This window comes from Rhyacophila brunnea, unplaced genomic scaffold (genome assembly GCF_057557595.1).
Source record: "Rhyacophila brunnea isolate RB1 unplaced genomic scaffold, BYU_Rbru_1.0 scaffold_20, whole genome shotgun sequence".
Lineage (NCBI taxonomy): Eukaryota > Metazoa > Arthropoda > Insecta > Trichoptera > Rhyacophilidae > Rhyacophila > Rhyacophila brunnea.
In genome coordinates, this window is record NW_028232860.1 from 14,731,711 (window position 1) to 14,752,500 (window position 20,790).

Sequence of the window (20,790 nt, forward strand, 5' to 3'; positions counted from 1 at the left end):
TCCGAATAAAATAATATAATAAATTAGTAGGTAAGTAAATTAACAATGCGTAAGTCAAAGGCAAGATTGTATTGAGATTTGAAATGTTTCATCCTTTAGAAATTATTAAACAATGTATACTTTATTTTTTAAGAGTTTTCAAATAGTGTCAGCAAGGCACATTTTTTTGGGTAATAAAGTAATTTACGCTTGCAGCTGGTTGTTTCTTGTTATTTAGACAATGCATTTAGGCATGGACATATCGACACAAAATAAGAAGGTTGAAAGAAATTTAGGGATGTCATAATTTTTATTTTTAACCCTTGCACGCCCGGCATAACATAACTTCGTTAATTTTTAATTTTGAGAAAAACTTTAAAAGATACATTCATTTATAATTATCTCAATCTAACGAACCGCAACGCAATTTTAAATGAATCCACGAGCCGGAACGGTATATTTTGGAATTCCACGAACCACAACGGCGCTCCGGTGCGTTCCTGTCCATTCCGAGCGCTGGGCGTATGTAGGTAGACAGTCGGCCGGGTGTCCAGATTCAACCGTTGTATATATCGTTTATTTGGAAAAACTCTAATCGAATCAGTCTATTTCTATATTCTATTATTTATTTTCGTGTTTCACGCGGTCGAAATGGCGGGCATCGCTAGTAAGTAATAAAAAAAATAGTGTCTAAAATCAAATCAGCGATCAGAACAAGTGACATTCAATAAATTTAATGGTACTATTTATATGGTAGTAGATAGTGTTCTAATTATTTGGACTGCAGTTTTTCCCATGGAATAATTTATCCTTCCCGTTCATAACTGTCGATAAAACTCTTCGTGCACACATACCTAAAAACAACATTGATAGTATTATATTTTAAGGGAATATTCGTTTTTTCTTACCAGCATATGTGGACTTGGAGGAGTCTAGGAGTTTGAAGGTAAACGGGATGTGCACCTTCATCATCTTGATCTGCGGCGCCCTCATCGGCGTGGGCGGCCTGTGCAGCTGCGTCCTAAACACTAGGTCATCACCGTGCACACGTAACACCATCATATTTCTGCAAAAAGAAAGTTTGAAACTGTTTTAATAACGGTGGAGATGAGCCACTACAATAACCGCCGTTGACTGCAATCAAAGCCTTTGCGATTTGACTACACAGAACAGTGCTTGGGATTCCATGAACAGATTGATGACTGATTTTAAAACTTTATGTAATAATGACACAAGACTTAGGTCCTAGAATCTAAATGGACAGGTCTCCGAGGGAACTTAGACAATCATCGACCCCTGGGCCGACTACGTCATGTCATATTTGGTAATATGTGAAAAATGGTTAATACAATGGTCTTGAAAGTATGTGCCGTGACTAAATCTGTGACATAAAACGCCGCAAGCAGTTTAAAAACAAAACAGAAAATTTTAATTGAAGTCGTTGCCATTTTGTCATAATGATAGATCCCATTTTGCACCAGTTTGTAATCCCAATATGTGATTTCTCCAAAAGTACTATACAAATTGTTTTTGAACAACACCTATTTCAGCAGGAGCGAACTCGCCACACGAAATAGCCACACCGCAGTAGGCTAACGTAGGTGAAAAATCGGGTTATTTTAACTCACTCCGTGGATTCCTTACCGGCATGTGTTCTCACTATCCACTATTAATACCATATGTTAATAGCTAATTTTCTTAATTTAAACAATAATATGTGTATGATACTTTCAATTTATAACTAGCGATGTTTTCTTCGACTTCAAATAATTCATCGATGAAAATAGTTGTTCACAGTCACAACTAGGAATTATACAAATATGAAATGACCATAATGGCTAACGTACCTACCTCAAAACTTGAAATTTTAACTGAGCTGAGCCATCGATATGTTTACTCAAAGATATGCTACACGAGGTTATCTTTAAATTAAACGTAGTTGGTAATGTGTTCGATTCTTATAAAAGTAAATTTTGCAATAATATTAAGAACTTTTTTACTCACAAAAATATTTCCCAGAACTCATAAAAAAATTGAATCGTCGCGCAACCTATTCGAGATCCGATAAAACATTGTACAGTATTGCAAGACGGAGTCATTTTTTTAAATTAGTAGATTTTAGTTAAATTTAAGTATAAAAACTTTTGCATACAAAATTCAAACTTCTCCCGCATGTCGATTCGCCATCCCTGTATTATGTAATCGTATTATAAGACGTTAATACACGTAAGCTTTCAAATGGTTATAAATATGAAAGTATGAAATGTGAGGGCCAAGTTACAATAAAATGTTATGCAGATAAAGACACTGCTAGGTAGATTTGAGGGCTGCCCATTGAAATTCAATAAATTTCACGGCCTAAACGTAAAAGGTGACATTTTCGGCGATCATTATTTCACCTTGAGATTATGAATTTGTTAATGTCATTCATTGACATAATTGAGCACTCCGCCGATCATGCTGATATGCAGCCGTGACACTATATTAAACCATTTTGAATCATTTGCAGTCAAAAACGAAACAATCGATAATTAACATAACATGTACGCAGTGACGTCCCTAGACAAAATGCCGCCCCTAGGCAGCGCCAAATGCTGCCCCATTTTTCATACAGTATTGTTTTATCACCCTTTCTGGACTCCAATATCTAAGAAATGTATTGTATGGATACAATACTAACAAAATATGTATCCACTTACCACTAAAACATACAAAATTAAATTTAGACATAAAAAGCAAATAAATATAATATAAGTTAGACATTTAGCCAAATCAACAGCGCTGAGGTTTTATTTGGTTGATATTTCTGACACGTTTGGTTTTTACCGTTTAGCAATACACAGATTAATTATTTTTACACCATTTTTACTGTGATATTATTGTACAACACGTAAACAAAATAATTTGAGTTATTTCTATATAAGTACACCAAATGATTCTCCTTGATTTGCCGCCCTTCGAGTATCTGCCGCCCCCAAGCGAAGCTCAATCTGCCTACCCCCACGGGACGTCACTGCATGTACGTTACGTCTTTACAGACATTGAATATTTTACACCAGCGATACTCAAAAGTTTTTTCTGCATCATTTATTAGTCGCGCGGGCAGGTCTACATTTACTATGAAACTCTAACCCTGGGTCCCCAAATTGCCAAGGCCTAAAAATGAAATAGATTGCCGGGGAAGCCTTTTACACATTGGATGGTTAATTCCAGGGCCTGGTCAATTCAATATCACTGGTCAAGATCGGTGACATGCACTTCCTCTATTCTAATTTGAATAAAGACCGAATGCTTTTCGAAAATGTTTGAGTCGTGAATTTTCGGGATTTTCCGTCGTCGTAAAGAATCTTTCGGTTTTCGTGACGGATTTTGATGGTGAAAAACCAATGACATTATCAATGGACGACGCACTCAATACAGTAGCTAGCAAGTAAATTCGCGCATTCGCATGTATAGGTAGACGTCAAGCAATTTCCATTATGCGATATCACGCATCGGGAATTTATAGCAATATGACCTTTATTGTAATGGCGTTAGAGCAGTGTGTCTAGTGTCAATCTTCATTTGAGCGAACCCGTTTGAACCGAACCATTCGGCAGACCCAACAAAAAGCATCAGGAATTTATAGCAATATCACATTTATTGTAATGGCGTTAGAACAGATTATGCCATTCGGCAGACCCGACAATAAAGTGAGTGTCATTTTCTTTTCCAGATGATTCGTCCATATTAATGTCATTGTGAAAAACTATTATATAAACTAAAGTGTCAAATTATGTTCTACTTATTTCAACTAACGCATATTTGAAGCGCCTAGTTTCAAAAGCCCGTAAAACGGGTTTTTGAAAAATTTTGAGTTAGTTATGTATTTAGATGGATATTTTTATTACCTTTATGATGGCCAAAGATTTAACATTAAAAAACGCCAAAAACCATCAATACTTATATATGATCAAAGATTAGGGTAAATTTCAAAACCCGCTAAAATGGTTGGGTGTACTTTTCAAATACCCCTAAAATGGAAAGCCAAAGTACTCTTTAGAATGTGACGAATTAAAAAAAATACATGAAGTTCACAGATTTAATAGATATGGTTTTTTCTCATTTTTCTCAAAACTACCTAAAATCGTTTTTCTCATTTTTCTCAGAACTATCTAAAATCGTTTTAGGGGCTTTTGAAACTAGGCGCTTCATTTGTTTTCCACAAAGTTGTAACAGTATCGGAATGTCATCTTATCATCCAAGATACATAATATAGATTACTCAACATCGTTTACCATAAAACGACGATGTTGAGAGAAGAAACTAGTTGACCATTATATACGTCGTATATAAACCTACCAACAGGTGATATGCCAATACACATGAATGTGAAAAATAATAATCCCCGAGTAAACAAATAGGCCAAAGACATCTGGGTGTGCTCATACGAATTTCATTCTTTCGTGAACAGAAAAATCTCTAAGTACTTTCATTGCAATAAGGATCATTATGGTAAAGCTGCGTCCATGTCTGTAGAGCACCGTTGTCATATACTGCTAGTGTCTACACTCTACCTACAGCATATTATAAGTATTGTAAAATACATATTTCAAGGATGTTAGTTTATGATGCTATTCGATGTAGAAAGGTTTTCATAATTCAGTATAGCAACGAGTCAAAAAAAAAAGATTGTCTCATAAAATCGAATTATCCTCACCCATATGGGTATGTCACTATTAATAATTCCTTATTGGGTTTTAAATTTCAGTGATCATTGCTACATTCTATTTGACTAAATAAAAAAAGGATTTCTCTCGAATATCATGGTGTTTAAATTGCAATAATAATTTGTAAGAGAATTTTAATCGCCATTATTTTATAACATGGTTTTTTGAGATGTTTCCATACACCTAGTACTAAAGTATCTGTATGGTACATGCTTGAAAAATTAACCAAGTACATAATATCTACATTGCAAAAAGGTGATTATTGCAGATATTTTTCACGTTTTTGATCTATTCTGCTAACGTGTCCACTTTAATATTAAGATTTTATGTGAGGGAATATCCCGGCATCGCGTATATCAATAACGCCAAGATTGTCCAAAGCGTAAAATATTTTAGAAACACTGTCCCGAAAACCATAATATTGAAAAGTAAATTTTGGCCTACATGCATAGTTTTTCACACAAACAGCTGGTATTTTGGATTAAACAAGGTCTTTTGACACCTGGTGTTGGGCTTCACAATAAATAGTAAAAGAAGGAATTTATAAAGAAGTGACCCAAGGTCGCGCCCATATAGTCGGGTTAAAGTTATAACCTTTTAAATGCCGGTTAATATGTGTCTGCCTTAAAATTGTTAAATACATTGTAAATCTGACATTTAACGGCCAACTAAAGCTAAACCAACCCAAGGTTTATAGTTAATTTACGGAAAAGGTGTTTACAAATTCCTTGCACTGTCATCATATTAAATTGTACAATATAATATATTATATACATAATAGGGGCGTTATTTTTTATTAAAGTAGCTTTACTGTCATAGTCATATTATCAACGGTCTATCTTGTAAAACTCATTTTTCTCATTTTGGCATAAAACGTGATATTTATTGAATACCTACGCTAATATTATCTAATATTTACCTGTGTAAGGCATAAAGTCCACTAAAGCAGGCTTGCGGGGCGCTCACGCATTTTCTATGTGAATCATCGAAAATACAACGTAATCAAATACGCCAGCGCACACTGGATTTGACGACGCATTGTGCCCGCCTGCCCCATGAGTCACCGTTTTTCGCTTCTCAGCGATACGAATTAACGAAAATACAACGTAGTCCATTCATTGAACACGGCAAGCAAAATCACGCTCCTCGATGCGTCGTGGATAGATGGGCGAGAAGCCATTATTTAAGAACAGTGAACTCTTTGTTTAGTTATTGCGTGTCCGATATTAATTACAAGCCCCGAGAAATTTAATAATATTTTTATTGCTTTGTTATGAGAGACGCTGATAATAATAATTATGTTGTGCTCCTTGAGCCCCTTATTACATAGGTGAAGGGTAATGCGCGGGTGGGAGGGGGCCTACTCAGTAGTGAGCGCACCGAGCGCTTTTTTGGTGGGCTTTATGCCTAAGGGCCGTTTGTATGAGATTACCAAATTCTTTATAAGCTATTTAACCGATGTTCCACCATATAGCGTATAGCACTGTTTGTGACGTAAGCAATCTGATGTCACACGTCATTCAAAATGGCTGCTTCATCTGTCACTTTCAAATGTCATTTTAATAATGCATTCATTACAACAAACGTTTGCTTGAGGCCCTCGTTCATTTTGTAGACTCTGTAAAACATTTGCGAACTATAAAAAACAGTTACTAGTCGTGCTGTTTACAAAATACGTATAATTTTGATGCATAGTCTATAATCTAGATCAGGGGAGGGCAAACTGCAGCCCGCGGGCCGCATGTGGCCCGCCGGGTATTTTTTTGCGGCCCGCCATCATTAATTGTACCTCTGATTACGAATAACTTTTTTTATATTTTTTTAAAAAATATTGACAATAGATGAAAAATTTGAAGAATTTGTTATTTCGTAAATGTATTATCTCAGTACGTCTTCCTTGCGTCTCGTCTCACACTATGTAACCACTATTTTCTACGTTGAACAACGATTTCAATAGATAATGATAGTGTACCGACAAACCTACAACTTGAGATTATTGATCTGCAGTGTGACACTGATTTAAGAGAATTGCATCGTCGTGAAGAAATCTCCAAATTTTACAATGCCCTTAATTCAGACAAATTCGACCAACTTAAGGATTATGCAAGAAAATATTTTTGGATCAATTTATATATGTGAACAAACATTTTCGATCATGAACCTCAATAAAAATTCTATACGATCAAATATCGACGATGCCCATTTAAAAGCAGTTTTAAGAATATCAACTACAAAATTAACACCTGAATTTAAAAAATAAACAACAGTTTCATTCTTCTCATTATTTTTTTTTGAAATGTTTATTTTTCGTGATAATAAATAGTGTATATCTAAAAATGGTATTTTACTTGCGGCCCGCCGGTCATTTTGAATTCTTGAATTTGGCCCTCTATCCAAAAAGTTTGCCCTCCCCTGATCTAGATAGTAGGTAACTGATACAATGCCTCGTATTTTGCTTACAAAATGCAGTATTATTACACTGGTAACATCAATAGTGTCATGCGGTGATTGGTATAAATGATAATATTATACAGAGATCATTACATATTATTATCTAAGTCCATTTGCATTTCTGTCATTTATTCTTATTCTGTTTTGACATCTCTTAATAGAAGTGATTGAAGTGAAGTTAGTCATAATATGTATGTATTGCCACCAAATGGAAATGTTTACTTGTTTACTGGCAATACTGTATCCTTTCGTACAGTAGAATCATAAAATAAATGTGATAAAATAACTGATAAATTATTTAAAGTTCATAATAATTATTCATGTATAATTATTAAATTTATATGGTACTGTTCGCACACTTTCAGACACATTTACAATTTCAAAGTTTCAAATTAATGGTCGGGGAATGAAATTTTATAAGTTTGCCATTATTTGGACGCTATGACACATTATGACGTCACATTGTGACGTCGCTAATCAACGAATTACATTTTTGCACTCATGCATACAGATGAGCAGTATATCGCCTATAAAGTATTTGGGAATCTCATGCATACAACCCTAGGATTATTGCAGCCATAACACGTCCATACATTTCAAAAATCAATACATAAATACCTCCAAATTCGTGTTCATACGACGGAAAAATTAATAAAAATCCTAAATAGGTACCAGTTATTTTTTATAGAGATTTGTTAAAAATAATCAATCTAATGAGATTAAAACATTTAAAAAAAATGTATTTTTTAACTGATGTCATGTTATATCATGTCTTGGTCTAAGCTAAACATCTAAACTGAAAATCAATCAAATCAGGCGGTAATTAAGGAAAACTTATAATATATTGGACATTATCTGGTATTTTATGAAATTCCAATTGTAAAATGTAAATCTTAATATCGAAATTGTATTTATCACGATAACATACATGACGGAATTGAAAATCAATCAAATCACACGGTAATTAATAGAAAATTGATTTTTTTCTCCGCCATTTTGGAATTTAGGGGCACCTATCGGCCGCTATCGGCCTAGAGTATTTCTCTCTCGCTCTTAACGTTAACACAGCTAAGAGAGGCGCTGTTAAAACATAGCACTTATTGTAACAATTATAATACATATATGCATAAATATGATAAACAACTCCCGATAGCCGGCGATAGCAACCGAGAGTGTATAGAATAGATGAGCTGGGAAAATTTTGATGCAATTTTAAAAATGACTCTTAATTTAAATATTTATATTTACCATGCCAAACGTCTTCATGATTTTATACAAATATGCACAATTATTTTTCTATGTCACCGGACTGCATGGCCTTATGTAGACATTGTTATGTATTATTGATTAAAATGTTTTGGACTGACTCTTTCTCCTTCAAGCATTGATGATAATAATAATGGATCATTTGAGGAATAGTGAAAACAGGTAAGTATGATCATATATGATTTAACATTGGTGGACTTATGTACGTTCAATCCACGGCTCCGCGACTATTATATTATAACAATGTCAGTATGTAAATATTTTTATCAAAACAACTATTTGAAACTGGTCTAATAATGTTTAGCAGGAATTAATAACTTACATATTATCATAGACTAGACAAGAATTTGTAAACCAGTCAGAAAACAAGGCAGTTCAAGGCGAATGAATCGAGAGAAAATTAATATTGCAAATTATTATAATTTTGATTTTGACCTTTCTGTGTTCCAGCCTATCTGTTTGCCGCAGTTTTACAGAAATGAGAATTTTAAAAGCAAGAATTTTATTCAAAGTTGAATGCGGCGTTAATTATTTGACGTCATCAATTAAACGACTTACTAAGTATTATTATATGGAGTACCTACGATAAGTAGATACCTATTACAATAAATGTGTCTTGGTTTATCCAGATGTCTGTCTGTAACGCATAATAGAAAACATATTATATAAATGTGTAGGAGAGAGCGAGATATGGAGTAGACGTAAGTATTAAAAGTGGTAAGGAGAGAAAATACATATACGTAAACGCAAATTATAAAATTGAAAAATAAACTGACACAAAAATAAAGGAATCAACGAATAAGAAACAATTTTTGAGAATGTAACATTCTATATATTATTAGCAAGTCTAAGTAAGTTATAAAACTAAATAATGGAGTGTTCCGTGATGTCTGTTAGTAATTAAGGAATTAATTGATACCTACCTTAATTTAATATACAAAAATCGATAGCCAACATTGTAACGCAATTTGATAGGCATTTCGTGTAAGAACTATTAGTTAAAATTATCGTAATTAAGTAGGTTAATTGGAAAAGCACACTGGCACAAACCCAGCGGGTACAGGTTCAATTGAGGTCGGGTGTCGTATTTTTTTTCTAAAATGATTTTTTTCTAGTGGGTATCTGCATCAGATGTTTTCAAAGTATGTAGGTATGTGCAATAAAAAAATCGCGAAAGAAAACAAATGATAGGGTGCTCACTATAAGGTGTAGATTATTTTAATAAATATAAAGAAAAAGAACTAAGTATCATTTTTTATTAAATTATAATACTTAATCGGTAATAAAATAAGTCATTTGAGAATAAGACTTCATTCACAAGAATATTCAAAAAAGCTTGTGAACAGGCTGTGCACCAAAGAATTCGTTCAGTGCTGAGCAAAAAAAAATGTTGAATTTAATTAAATTAATTAAGGTAAATATAAATTCTTTCGTATCTTCGTACTTACTAAGTATGTACCTATGTAGGGATTCCAATCCCGGGATCCCGAGCTATTTTCGATACCTATGAATCCCGGGATTGATAAACATAATCCCGAAACTTTCGGGATTGATTTTTTTATAATTTTTTATGGAAAATAAAATAAAAACGAAAATATAACAGAAAAATACTTTTAATGACAAAATATAACTACATTAGAAATAAACTGAGTTTGAACGAAGTTTGATTTATACCCATGTGTAAGTTGCCGATTCATTTTGTTTTTTCACATAAATTAATAAAAATGAGAAAGATTGCAAAAAAATAATGCTTCGCACTATTAACAAAGTAATTCCATCGTGATCTTATACGTTTTATGGCAGTTTCATATTTGGCTAATTAGATTTATGAAGCGGAAAGGCCATAAGTACACCATGATTTGCTTTACTATTTTAAATCTCGCTAACCCATTCATTAAGTCTTTAGTATCAGAAACAGCAATCTCATATTAAATTCACATTATTAATTATATTACAATATTATTTACTCCATTAAACTTATGTATTTCCAAGATTGAACGTAGGTATACAATATTAACAATAAAAATGTCTTAACTAGTATAAATTATACTAAATTCATTTTTGACCGATTTTATCAATGTTATTTGTAAATATATTTTTTTTATATTAACAATGGAAACAAATGCCAATCCCGGGACCAGTCCAGGGATTGTCAAATTGTAATCCCGAAATCCCGGGATCAGAATTTTGGCTCAGCATTGGATTCCCTATACCTATGTATATGAAAATCACGGTCAATCTTAATACATTTAATAACGCATTGTAGAATTTCCAAATCATGTTAATAATCTCGCTTAGTCGATGGTGATACTGATGACTCTGGTCAGGCACACCCAACCCGCCGATGGTGCAGGTGCTCATTTGAGCATTTTATATACATATTATTTTAAATTGCTGTTTTTGTTTCCAGGCCCTACAAATGTCTTCGCTTGCGATGATCGCATAATTAAAATCACCGCTTAAATTTTTCGTCGAATGTCATTGGATGCATGGTTGAATAAGCAACCTGAGCCGAAAAAAAAACTCAACCTATTAATTAATTAATGGGTATTTTCAACAATGAACACAATATTATTAAAATCGAAATACAGATCCCGACACACTGATGCACAATCCAAAAGACTGATTTAAGAATATGAATAGGTATCACGTCATGATATTCCTAACTTAAAAAAATGAAACCAATGCCAAAGATCACAATAATTAAATTGTCATTGTTTTTGTTTTACATTTTTTTGCAAATGACGTTCATATATATTTTTAATAATAAAAAAAACATAATTAAGTACTTACACACTCCTAATCTATTTCATTATATTTAATAATGTGTTTAATTAATATTTAAAACTTCATTAATACAAGGTTATTTATTGACTAGGAATATCTACTACTTAATCTCTGTCTAGGTTACTTATGTCATATTGTTGGCTATATTGTACATATTGTGATCATGCAAGGCAGTGTTTCCCAAAGTGTAGTACGCGTACCCCATGGGGTACGGGAAGAGTTTGGTGGGGGTACGCGCTGCACCGGGCTGTGGCTGCACCTAACATTAATACGACATCCATGCTGAAAGGTTTATCGCATGCAGAAGAACAATTGTTGGAACTAGCTTTAGACGGATTCTTTAAAAATAAATATACTTAAGGAGTGTACTTCTGGTTGCAAATGCAACGTAGGTAATATGTATCCAGTTTTAACAGAGAAAGTCCTGAAATCTTGCCTTTTCCAACTTCATATCTATGTGAAGTTGCTTTTTCAGCATTTGTAGACATTAAGTCAAAAAAAGTAACAGGCTTTTGGATGTAGATCGCATCTCAGGTTAAAATTAACAGCCAGTGAACGAAATTATGATGATCTGTCTCAACATAAACAATTGTATTCTTCTCATTGATTATAATGAATGTTATTTATTAACTTTTATTTATATTTTATTATGAATGAATTTTATTTTTCGTTTATTTGTTGGTATTTTGTTTATGTACTAAAAAGGGAAAAAATAAATAAATTTTGATTGTTATTAAAGTATATGCAATTGTTTTTTTTTGACGAGGGGTACTTAGTGTTAGTTAAATTATAGAAGGGGTACACAGATGTCGAAAGTTTGGGAAACACCGAGTAAGGATAGAAACACGTGAGTGGAAACCATCAAAGATACGAATTAGACAAATTCACACTTCTTAACTCTGAAAGATCACAATACGGAGATATCGTTTTTTTTTTTAAATTTATTTATATACTTAAAATAGTTATTTACATAAAATAATGTTTCGACGAAACAGGATCTGTGTTACAGTCAGTATTGTAGCCTTTATAACGTGTTCAAAAAAGTGGCACGCCAAGAAGAAGACCATATTACCATAATTAATCTAATATATACAAAACAAATAAAAAATTTTGTGTACAGTTGTAGAAACTCGCTTTTCTAAACCACTATTTCCGGATTTTACGTGACAAGGTTTCGTATGATTATAAGAAAAATATCATTTAATAATAAATAATTGAAAAGTTGGGTAGGTATATACTTAATAGGTTTATTCCGGAAAGAAAATTGTTTTGTTTCCTGATTATCCAGTTGTCGTTATCCGGACTATCTTCGTTCTCAATTATTAGTCCGGACAATCAAGGTTCTACTAATTCTACTATGTAATACACAGAAGGCCCTGTAAAATAAAGATGTACCTATAATTGAAATAACGTTATTTGATAAAGTGTCTATGTACATTTATTATGTAGATAAATAAACAATTAAAAAATGGTATCTAAGTACTTATCGACAATTTATACATAATCAATTTTACAGCCATTTTGTGTACTTAGGTAGAAATTTTGTAATAATATTACACTAAGTATGTACCTATATTTTGTCATGATGTATCTACCTGTCTCTGTAACGCGTGAAAAAAAACGTAAAAGTAAATGTGTTGGAGAGAACGAGACAGGGAGAAAACCCATTAAAAGGTGTGAGAAAACATACCTACACGTAAACGTAAATTATAAATTTTAAAAATAAATTTTCACATACTTAAATATAAGAATTATTTATTTTAATCATAGTCATTAAAGAAAACAAATGATACTCTCATAGTAGTTTGACAGATGCTTACAGTGCTATTATCAGCATATCGCCACATCCAAGAATGTTGACAGATGGCACTGCCACCTGGTCAATTTTTCTAGTAATAATATAATCTATCTTTGCCAGCACAATATGTAAAAGATTTATGGAACTGTTTCGATAACAATACGTAATGTGATATAAAACTTCTGTTGACCAATGTGTGTTGAGGTTATGTTTAGATATTATTTGACAGAAGGAACAAACAGTACAATAATTTCTTCAGATACTATACATAACGTTTCTTAAATCCCACACTTTTTAATTTATATCGTTGCTATGACTTCGATTTGCAATGACGAGATAGATTACGAAATTGCTGCACAATTCTTCAAGTTGTCATTGATTTATAGATTGTGTTCGGGCAAAATATTGCAATATTGCGCGAAGATTAGGCTGATTTAAAGTAAACATGATAACGCTTCGTACGCAATAGATAACGCGTTGTTTATCAATGCTTCATAGCAAATAATAAAGTCGTAAAATATATATGGATACTAACCTCATAACGAACAATATCATCGCGGAAAAACATATTAACACACCTAAAACTGTAAAGAAATTAGTCAATTCTGTAAAAGTTATGGCAGCTGATGCCGATATAGCACTCATTTTTGCGAATCTACACGCACCCACACACTCACTATAATTTATAAAATTTAATTTACATTGTCACATCACTTGTGTCAAGAAAGAAATATGAGATCAACCGAACGATTATAATATCCGACATAACGTATTCGTAACCATCGGCGGTCTGCGCGGCAACCATTCGCAAGCAACTGAGCAATGAACGAATGTGAAAGTATTCTTTGAACAAAACTACAAGATCTCTGACGATGACCCTGTCCTGGATACTTTTCACGAAAAATTATGTCATAATAAAGACAGCGACCATGCGAGACGTCTTCCAAAATGAACTGTCAAAATAATCAGCAGTGGCGCTGACGCTGCTCGCGCAGCATCTGGCGGCTCTACTTTCAACTAAATTATAACATCAAAAAATGACAACCGACGCCAAAAAAATACGGCGTCGTATTTTGAGAATTTTCCACGTAGGTATGTATGTACATAATATATTATTAGCTGCCGGGAAAGTCAGTAGGTATTGCTTGTTTAACACGATTTATTATTTTTAACAATTATTCATTCGTAATTAAACGCCATTTTTCTATGTCAAGCGATATAACGATTTGTATAATAAGCGTTGTGCATGTAGGTATATAGATCTCGATTTTTTTTTAAATTTTATGGGTCGATGACATTGAGCTACTTTACAGGCCGCTTGTTGGCGAACTTACAATCTGTTTGTAAACTCGCCCAGTGTCATCATCGAACAAGCTAACATGCAGATTGTAAATAATCCACCGAGAAAAGTTAAAAACCGGTCTACTTTTAAGTCCCAATGTTTACGGGCCGCACAAAATTGTGTTTTTGCTAATTGCTTTTCAAATGCAAATTAACACGTTACCTAATTAAAAAATTAATTAAAAGAGCCCGTAAACATTGGAATGACATTGAGCTACTTTACAAGCTGCTTGTTGGCGAATTTAAAAGCGGGCGAGTCAGATAGTGCGATTGTGATGATGACACACAAAACTTTCCACTCGCTCAGAAACCACAAGCTAGCGACTATTTTGACAGAACTTAGTTCGTTTTTTTACCGGGAGGTCGCTACTACGCTCTACTGCGCAGACGCACACGCCGGCGTGTAGCGTGTAAAGTTGACCGGGTTTCAACATTTCTCGGTAGATTGTTTACAATCTGCTTGTTAGCTTGTTCGATGATGACACTGGGCGACTTTACAGGCAAATTGAAAATTCTCAAAGTAGCTCAATGTCATTGACGCTTTACACGCTACACGCTGGCGTGTGGGCCGATATGCGTCTGCGCAGTAGAGCGATAGTGGCGACCTCCCGTTAAAAAAAACGAACTACGTCCTGTCAAAATAGTCGCTAGCTTGTGGTTTCTGAGCGAGTGTAAAGTTTTGTGTGTCATCATCACAATCGCACTATCTGACTCCCCCGCTTTTAAATTCGCCAACAAGCAGCTTGTAAAGTAGCTCAATGTCATCGAGGCTTAAAGTATTTTTGTCAATATGCGCACACAACATCGATCTACCTAGAATACATTTTTAACACGTCATTGCGATGATAATATTATTTAAGTGGCATACGTACCTCTGTTCAGGGCCGCGCCAAAGGTGGCTGCCACTCGGGTGCCGATGAAAAATAACCAAATCGACCACAATTGATTTTTAAGCAACAGCTAATAAGACAATAGATAAATGCACCGCAGGTGACTTTTTTACTATCCATTAAACAAACTTATGGGATATATTGCTTTACTTTAATAATTATAGTACCTTTATGGTTCAGTAAATTTTCCGGCTCTCTATCATACAAACAGATACCTGTATGTTTTTGCAGAAATACTTAATTTATTATGCTACCATACTGACCCATCCCATTGAAACTTTGAAAGAATATTTTTCGGTGGTTCTGCACATGACTGTGATGATTTCCAGATCGAAGATTTTAAACGGCTTAATAAGAATATACCTACTTAGAGAGTGTTTGTATATTTCACTTTAACTCTCCCATTTGTCGCCCTGTTGCCCTTTGATAGTGGGCAAGTACATACTATGTATGTTATAATATATCTCAACTCAACGCAAGATTCAGTTTACATAATCGAAAAAAAATGTTTATTTCCCTTTTTGCCGCCCCCTGAAACCTGCCGCCTGATTGTTTCGCATCCCCAACACCCCCGTTTGGCGCGTCTATGCCTCTACTAATTTAACATTCTACTTAACATCTGTACAACACATTATTTTTTACAAATTTTAATGTGTTATCAGTTTTTGTACTTATGTAGGTAATATTTTGTTCGCCAGCGGATGTATGTAGGTCTGTACTAGGCTTGAAACAACGATATCTCTATACTAATAATAAAATTGAACTGTTTAACTGTGATTTATAAATTTCGAAATTTCGTATTTTAACCAGCGTTTTAATTATTTCCATGATAGTATATGATAGCCCGGGCCAGATCTATACTTGAATGGGACCTAGTAGGTATTCCAACTTTCTCAAAAACCCAAATTAGTGCGGCTTAATAATTTGAATTCACGTTTTCCCGCTATTTTCTTGTAGTTTATGCAGTCCCGTTTTATTGCAGTACACATCAGTACAAATAATTCCCGGTTTTAGTTTTTTTTATTTCCCGCAATTTTCGAAAATTATTCTATATTAATAAAACATGAAAATTCAATTCAAGTTAAATTAATTTTAATAAAATCAATTGCGGATACGTAATTATGACATGTACATAAATGCACGGCAATTATTTAAATGTGCTACAGACGCGCAAAATATGTTTTTTTTTTTTTAATTTGGTGTATTAATGTTTACAATGGGATAACTCAAAAATTACTGTGTCGATATTGATGAAATTTGCACAGCTTATATACTACATGTACATTGTTGGTAGTTACCAAATTTCATCGCAATATCTCAAAATGTAGGTAGGTACCGAACTCAAGATACCTAATATAAAACTTCAAAAATAATTCACTTGCAATAAAATTATGTAGGTAATGTGATCACAGAGCAGTGGTTGAATAGTGAGTTGAACCGCGGTTAGACGCGCGCGCCTAGATCCAACCGTTGTCTAACTCATTTATTCAGAGCGGAGCTCGGAGCAGGAGCACGGAGCACTGGAGCAATGGGATTTTACCCGGAGCAGTAGCGGAGCCGGGCACCGAAAATTTGTAGTTCTCCACTGCTCCGGATGTTTTTTTTTATTATTAAATTTTCGTCCTAAAATCCAATGAAAATAGTATATTTTGACACTTTGCAACACTGGGATTAATGGAAATATGGCAACACTGCCAAGTGATAAATAACCTGAACTTTTTGACAGAAGAAGCAAATAATGAGGGACGATTTGCTGTCGAATTTGGTAATAGAATTAATAATGAAAATGACGATTATTTTAAAACTACTTTCTTTAACATCTTTATACATATTATAGTACTTATTAAAACTTTTTACCCGGAGCGGAGCAGACCCTGGAGCGGAGCCGGAGCAAGTATTAGGTCCTGGAGCGCAGCAACCCAAAAAAAGGTCCGCTCCAACGCTCTGCATTTATTTGCAAAAATTTTAATTCGAATCACTCTATTTCTACATATATTATAATATTACATCCATCTACTTTTTCTTTATGTGTTTCACACATACCAAGAGGCGGGCTATCGCTATTAAATAAGAAAAACTACTGTTTATAGACATACTACATGGGTAGAGCCTCTACCCGGTAGAGGGGTGCATGTTCACATGCAACCGTTGTTTATCTCAAACGTTGAATAAAGTTTAAGATATTATATACCAACCACCATAAATATGGCACCCCTGATTTTGCGCTTTCCATCGATGTCGGCTCAAGTATTACGAGGTTGTGCATTTTTATTTAATATTTATCAAAAAATACCAGTCACATAATTATGTTACACTGACACTGATGGACACAATATGATTGATTCAACAGGAAAAACTACTTTATTTTTATGTATATTATTTAAACCAGCGCTCGAAATGGAAAATTTTACGAACCGGAGCGCTCGATAATTTTACGAAAATATTTACATACTTATCTAACTTTATGAGTGGGTATTTTATAAAAATAAGTGTGTTAGAATTTGGATATGGCCAATTTCGCTCAGACGGTCAAATTATTTTTCCACGAGACAAAGCGAAAATTTTGAGGATTTTATGAACCGGAACGGCGCTCCGGTGCGTTCCGGTCCATTTCGAGCCCTGATTTAAACGTATGGAAGTATGTCAAAATAATGTATATTAGGTATAAATCTATGGCCAAGATTCACTACCAATGACCTGTTTAAGGTCATCTTTAATTAAATATGAAACCAATCGTCACTATTATAATGACAAAACCCCACGTTTGTTAATTTTACATTTCGAAAACGTAGCCGCACATACCCATAAAAATACCGCGCATTCGACAGAGATAAAACTTTTACGTCTAATTCCGGCAGGGATTCTTTCGATTGGCGGCTCGGAAAAGCTTAAAAAACAACTTCCGGACAGTTAGAAAAGTTACCGAAGCTTATTCTGAGAGAAAATTTTTCTGTTGGGTGCTCAGCGGCTGCGGTTTTTTTGACGCACATTGATCCGTCAGAAGATTTAAAATGACGCCTCGAAACTGTTCAAACCCAAATGGTAATAAAATCCCAACGAACACACAAAAAATAAACCACAAATATTTTTATTCCATGACTATCATCATCATCAGTAATAATTAGGGTTTATGGTTTTTATTTTATTTTATTTTTTAACATGGGGAGCATCAATATTAGTAAGTTGGTCAGGCCTACGTGTATCTAAACCCCCTACTGCTTTTCAGAACATACATTTTTATGGTGTCGTAAAATTATTTCTAAATAATATCGAAGGCGATGTGAAACGGGCATATTTAAAAATCACTGTCATGAGAATAAAATTATAAATAATTGGTCTGCAATAACTGCCGGCACTGGGGTAATAAGGGATGTGCTGCCGCCCCGGGTGGAGGCGTAGAAGTGGAGTTTCGTTGAACATACAAGAATAAAAAATTAACGATTAACAATTAAAAAAAAGTGTTAATTATCTTAAAAATGTATTTATGTAGGTAATACTAAATATTACGTTGTCAAATATTGTTTAGTTATTCGTCTAGTTCTGGTTACTTGCCTATACATGTAAGTAGTGTTGAAAATTTACTATCATCCCTTTATAATTAATTATTATGAAAAGTTCTATGATTTTTATATTACGAAAAAAATCTGGGATCTCAATTTTTTTCGGTTTAAGGGTACATTATTGATATTACTTTTAATAGTTATTAAATCAACTTTATTTAATTTTGTTAAAAATAAATGGTAACCAGACAGCGTCGAACTTAGTTCCTACATCTCGTAATAAATGTGCATATTATCTACCTAAAAAAATGTATTACGTAGGGGCGTATTTTTCGTTACAGCCCCCCCCCCCCCCGGCCGCTAAAATACCTCGCTATGCCTCTGACTTTTTTTTTTTGCGACAGAAAAATAGTAAATAATTTAGATATTATTTGGTCAAACTCAATTATTATTAAGTTCACGGACATCGTGACGTGTAAACCCATTACGTTCATACGTTGTTTCCATACTTTTATTTTTAATGATAATAGTAAATAATTTCAATGTTTTGTCTACAGTGATAGCTCGGTATCATGGGTGATTATGTTTCGACCTTAATTCATTTTTCCGAACTAATAATCTATGCTCGACACGCAAAGAGAACAAAAAGGTATAGAGGCATTACCGCATTATATATATTATTTTTTTCAATAATTGATACGTCATCATTGAAGTTAATTGAACTAATTTCGTTTGATTGGTGTTCTATTTGCCCAATCAACCCGATGTACTTCGTATTTATTACAAATGGATGTATATTTCACTTGTTTTGTTGTAATATCTCCATCACTATATAATAATATATAATAAGAGCAGGGCTTCGAACCGGAACTGACTGAAAACCGAAAAAACTGTTATTTTTGTCGAAACGAAAACCGGTACATGTTCAAACACGCGCATTAATATGATCTTACTCCCACTTCAGTTATCATGACACATCTCGACATAATTCTCATAATTTATAATATATTATTTTAAAAATTTACGGCTACTGTCGTGCAGTGCAGCATAACCATTGGTTTCGGATCGTGGCACCGGGATATCATTCAATTCGTTTATTTTACATATTGTGGACATTATAAATTATAAGTTTAAGACGTTCACAACATGACATTTAGAAACAACGAACTATTATTAAAACAATATTAGGTACCTAATACAAAAGAGATAGATCAGTATTAAGTTATTCTACAGTATAAATGTGTAAATACAAAAAAAAATATATAGGTACAAGGAAGTACACCGGATGAGTTAAACAGACCCTATTTTAAGAATTTATAAAATAGCGTCCACCTATACTCATCCTCACGTAGATGGAATATATCAACATCCGAAGCGATTTGGTTGAACAGAGTTATTGCCCTCCTAATTGGCATCACCAATGGCAGGTTAGTTCTGCCCCTCGGGAGAACAAACAACTGATGCTCCCAATTTTTAAGATAGTTATCAGGGACACACAAGTCAATACTACCAATAATGGCAGAGTTCTCATTCACACCACGTATAAGTCGAAAAAAATACGTGGCCAAATATTGATATCTTCTGGCACTTAAACTACAGTATGTAAGCATACCTGAGAGAAAGTCAGAATCATACAAGTATCTATCACAAAATGCTCTAAACTATAATGGTAGATTTTTTTTAAATTAATATATCAATAACATAAAATCATTTAAAAATTAATCACTCGGAGCTGAACCGAAAGCCGAAACGAAAAAAATAACGGTTAAATAAAGACCTGACAATGATTTTTTTTCGGAAAATGAAAAGAAAATTGTAAGTATTTATATATTTTATACAATGTATAATTCTACGAAATAAATTTATGCGAGCTTCCCAGTGATAATACGCCGTACCCTCATCTTTTTAAATATTTATTTTATAGTTTTTTAATGCTCAGCGTTAGTAACCATTTTTTAGTTTCAATTTAGTTATAATTACGCTCCGTTTCTGCATATAGAATAAAGTTTTCTTGTACGTCTTTGGTATAACGTATTTCTCTAATAATTGCTTTTAAATAGCCTTCGTTT

General features: G+C 33.6%; 1 protein-coding gene across 1 annotated transcript in view; it reads right to left on the minus strand.

Moving 5' to 3' along the window:
* Positions 1-13,960, minus strand: part of LOC147071259 (cell growth regulator with RING finger domain protein 1-like) — a 130,645-nt gene extending 116,685 nt beyond the window's left edge. Inside the window, exons 1-2 of the mRNA XM_085948052.1 lie at positions 13,526-13,960; positions 888-1,045 (exon numbers count right to left, since the gene is read on the minus strand). Coding sequence (XP_085804178.1) covers positions 888-1,045; positions 13,526-13,635 — 268 coding nt within the window. The 5' untranslated portion in view covers positions 13,636-13,960. The remainder of the gene's footprint in view (positions 1-887; positions 1,046-13,525) is intronic.
* Between the last annotated feature and the right edge of the window lie 6,830 nt (positions 13,961-20,790).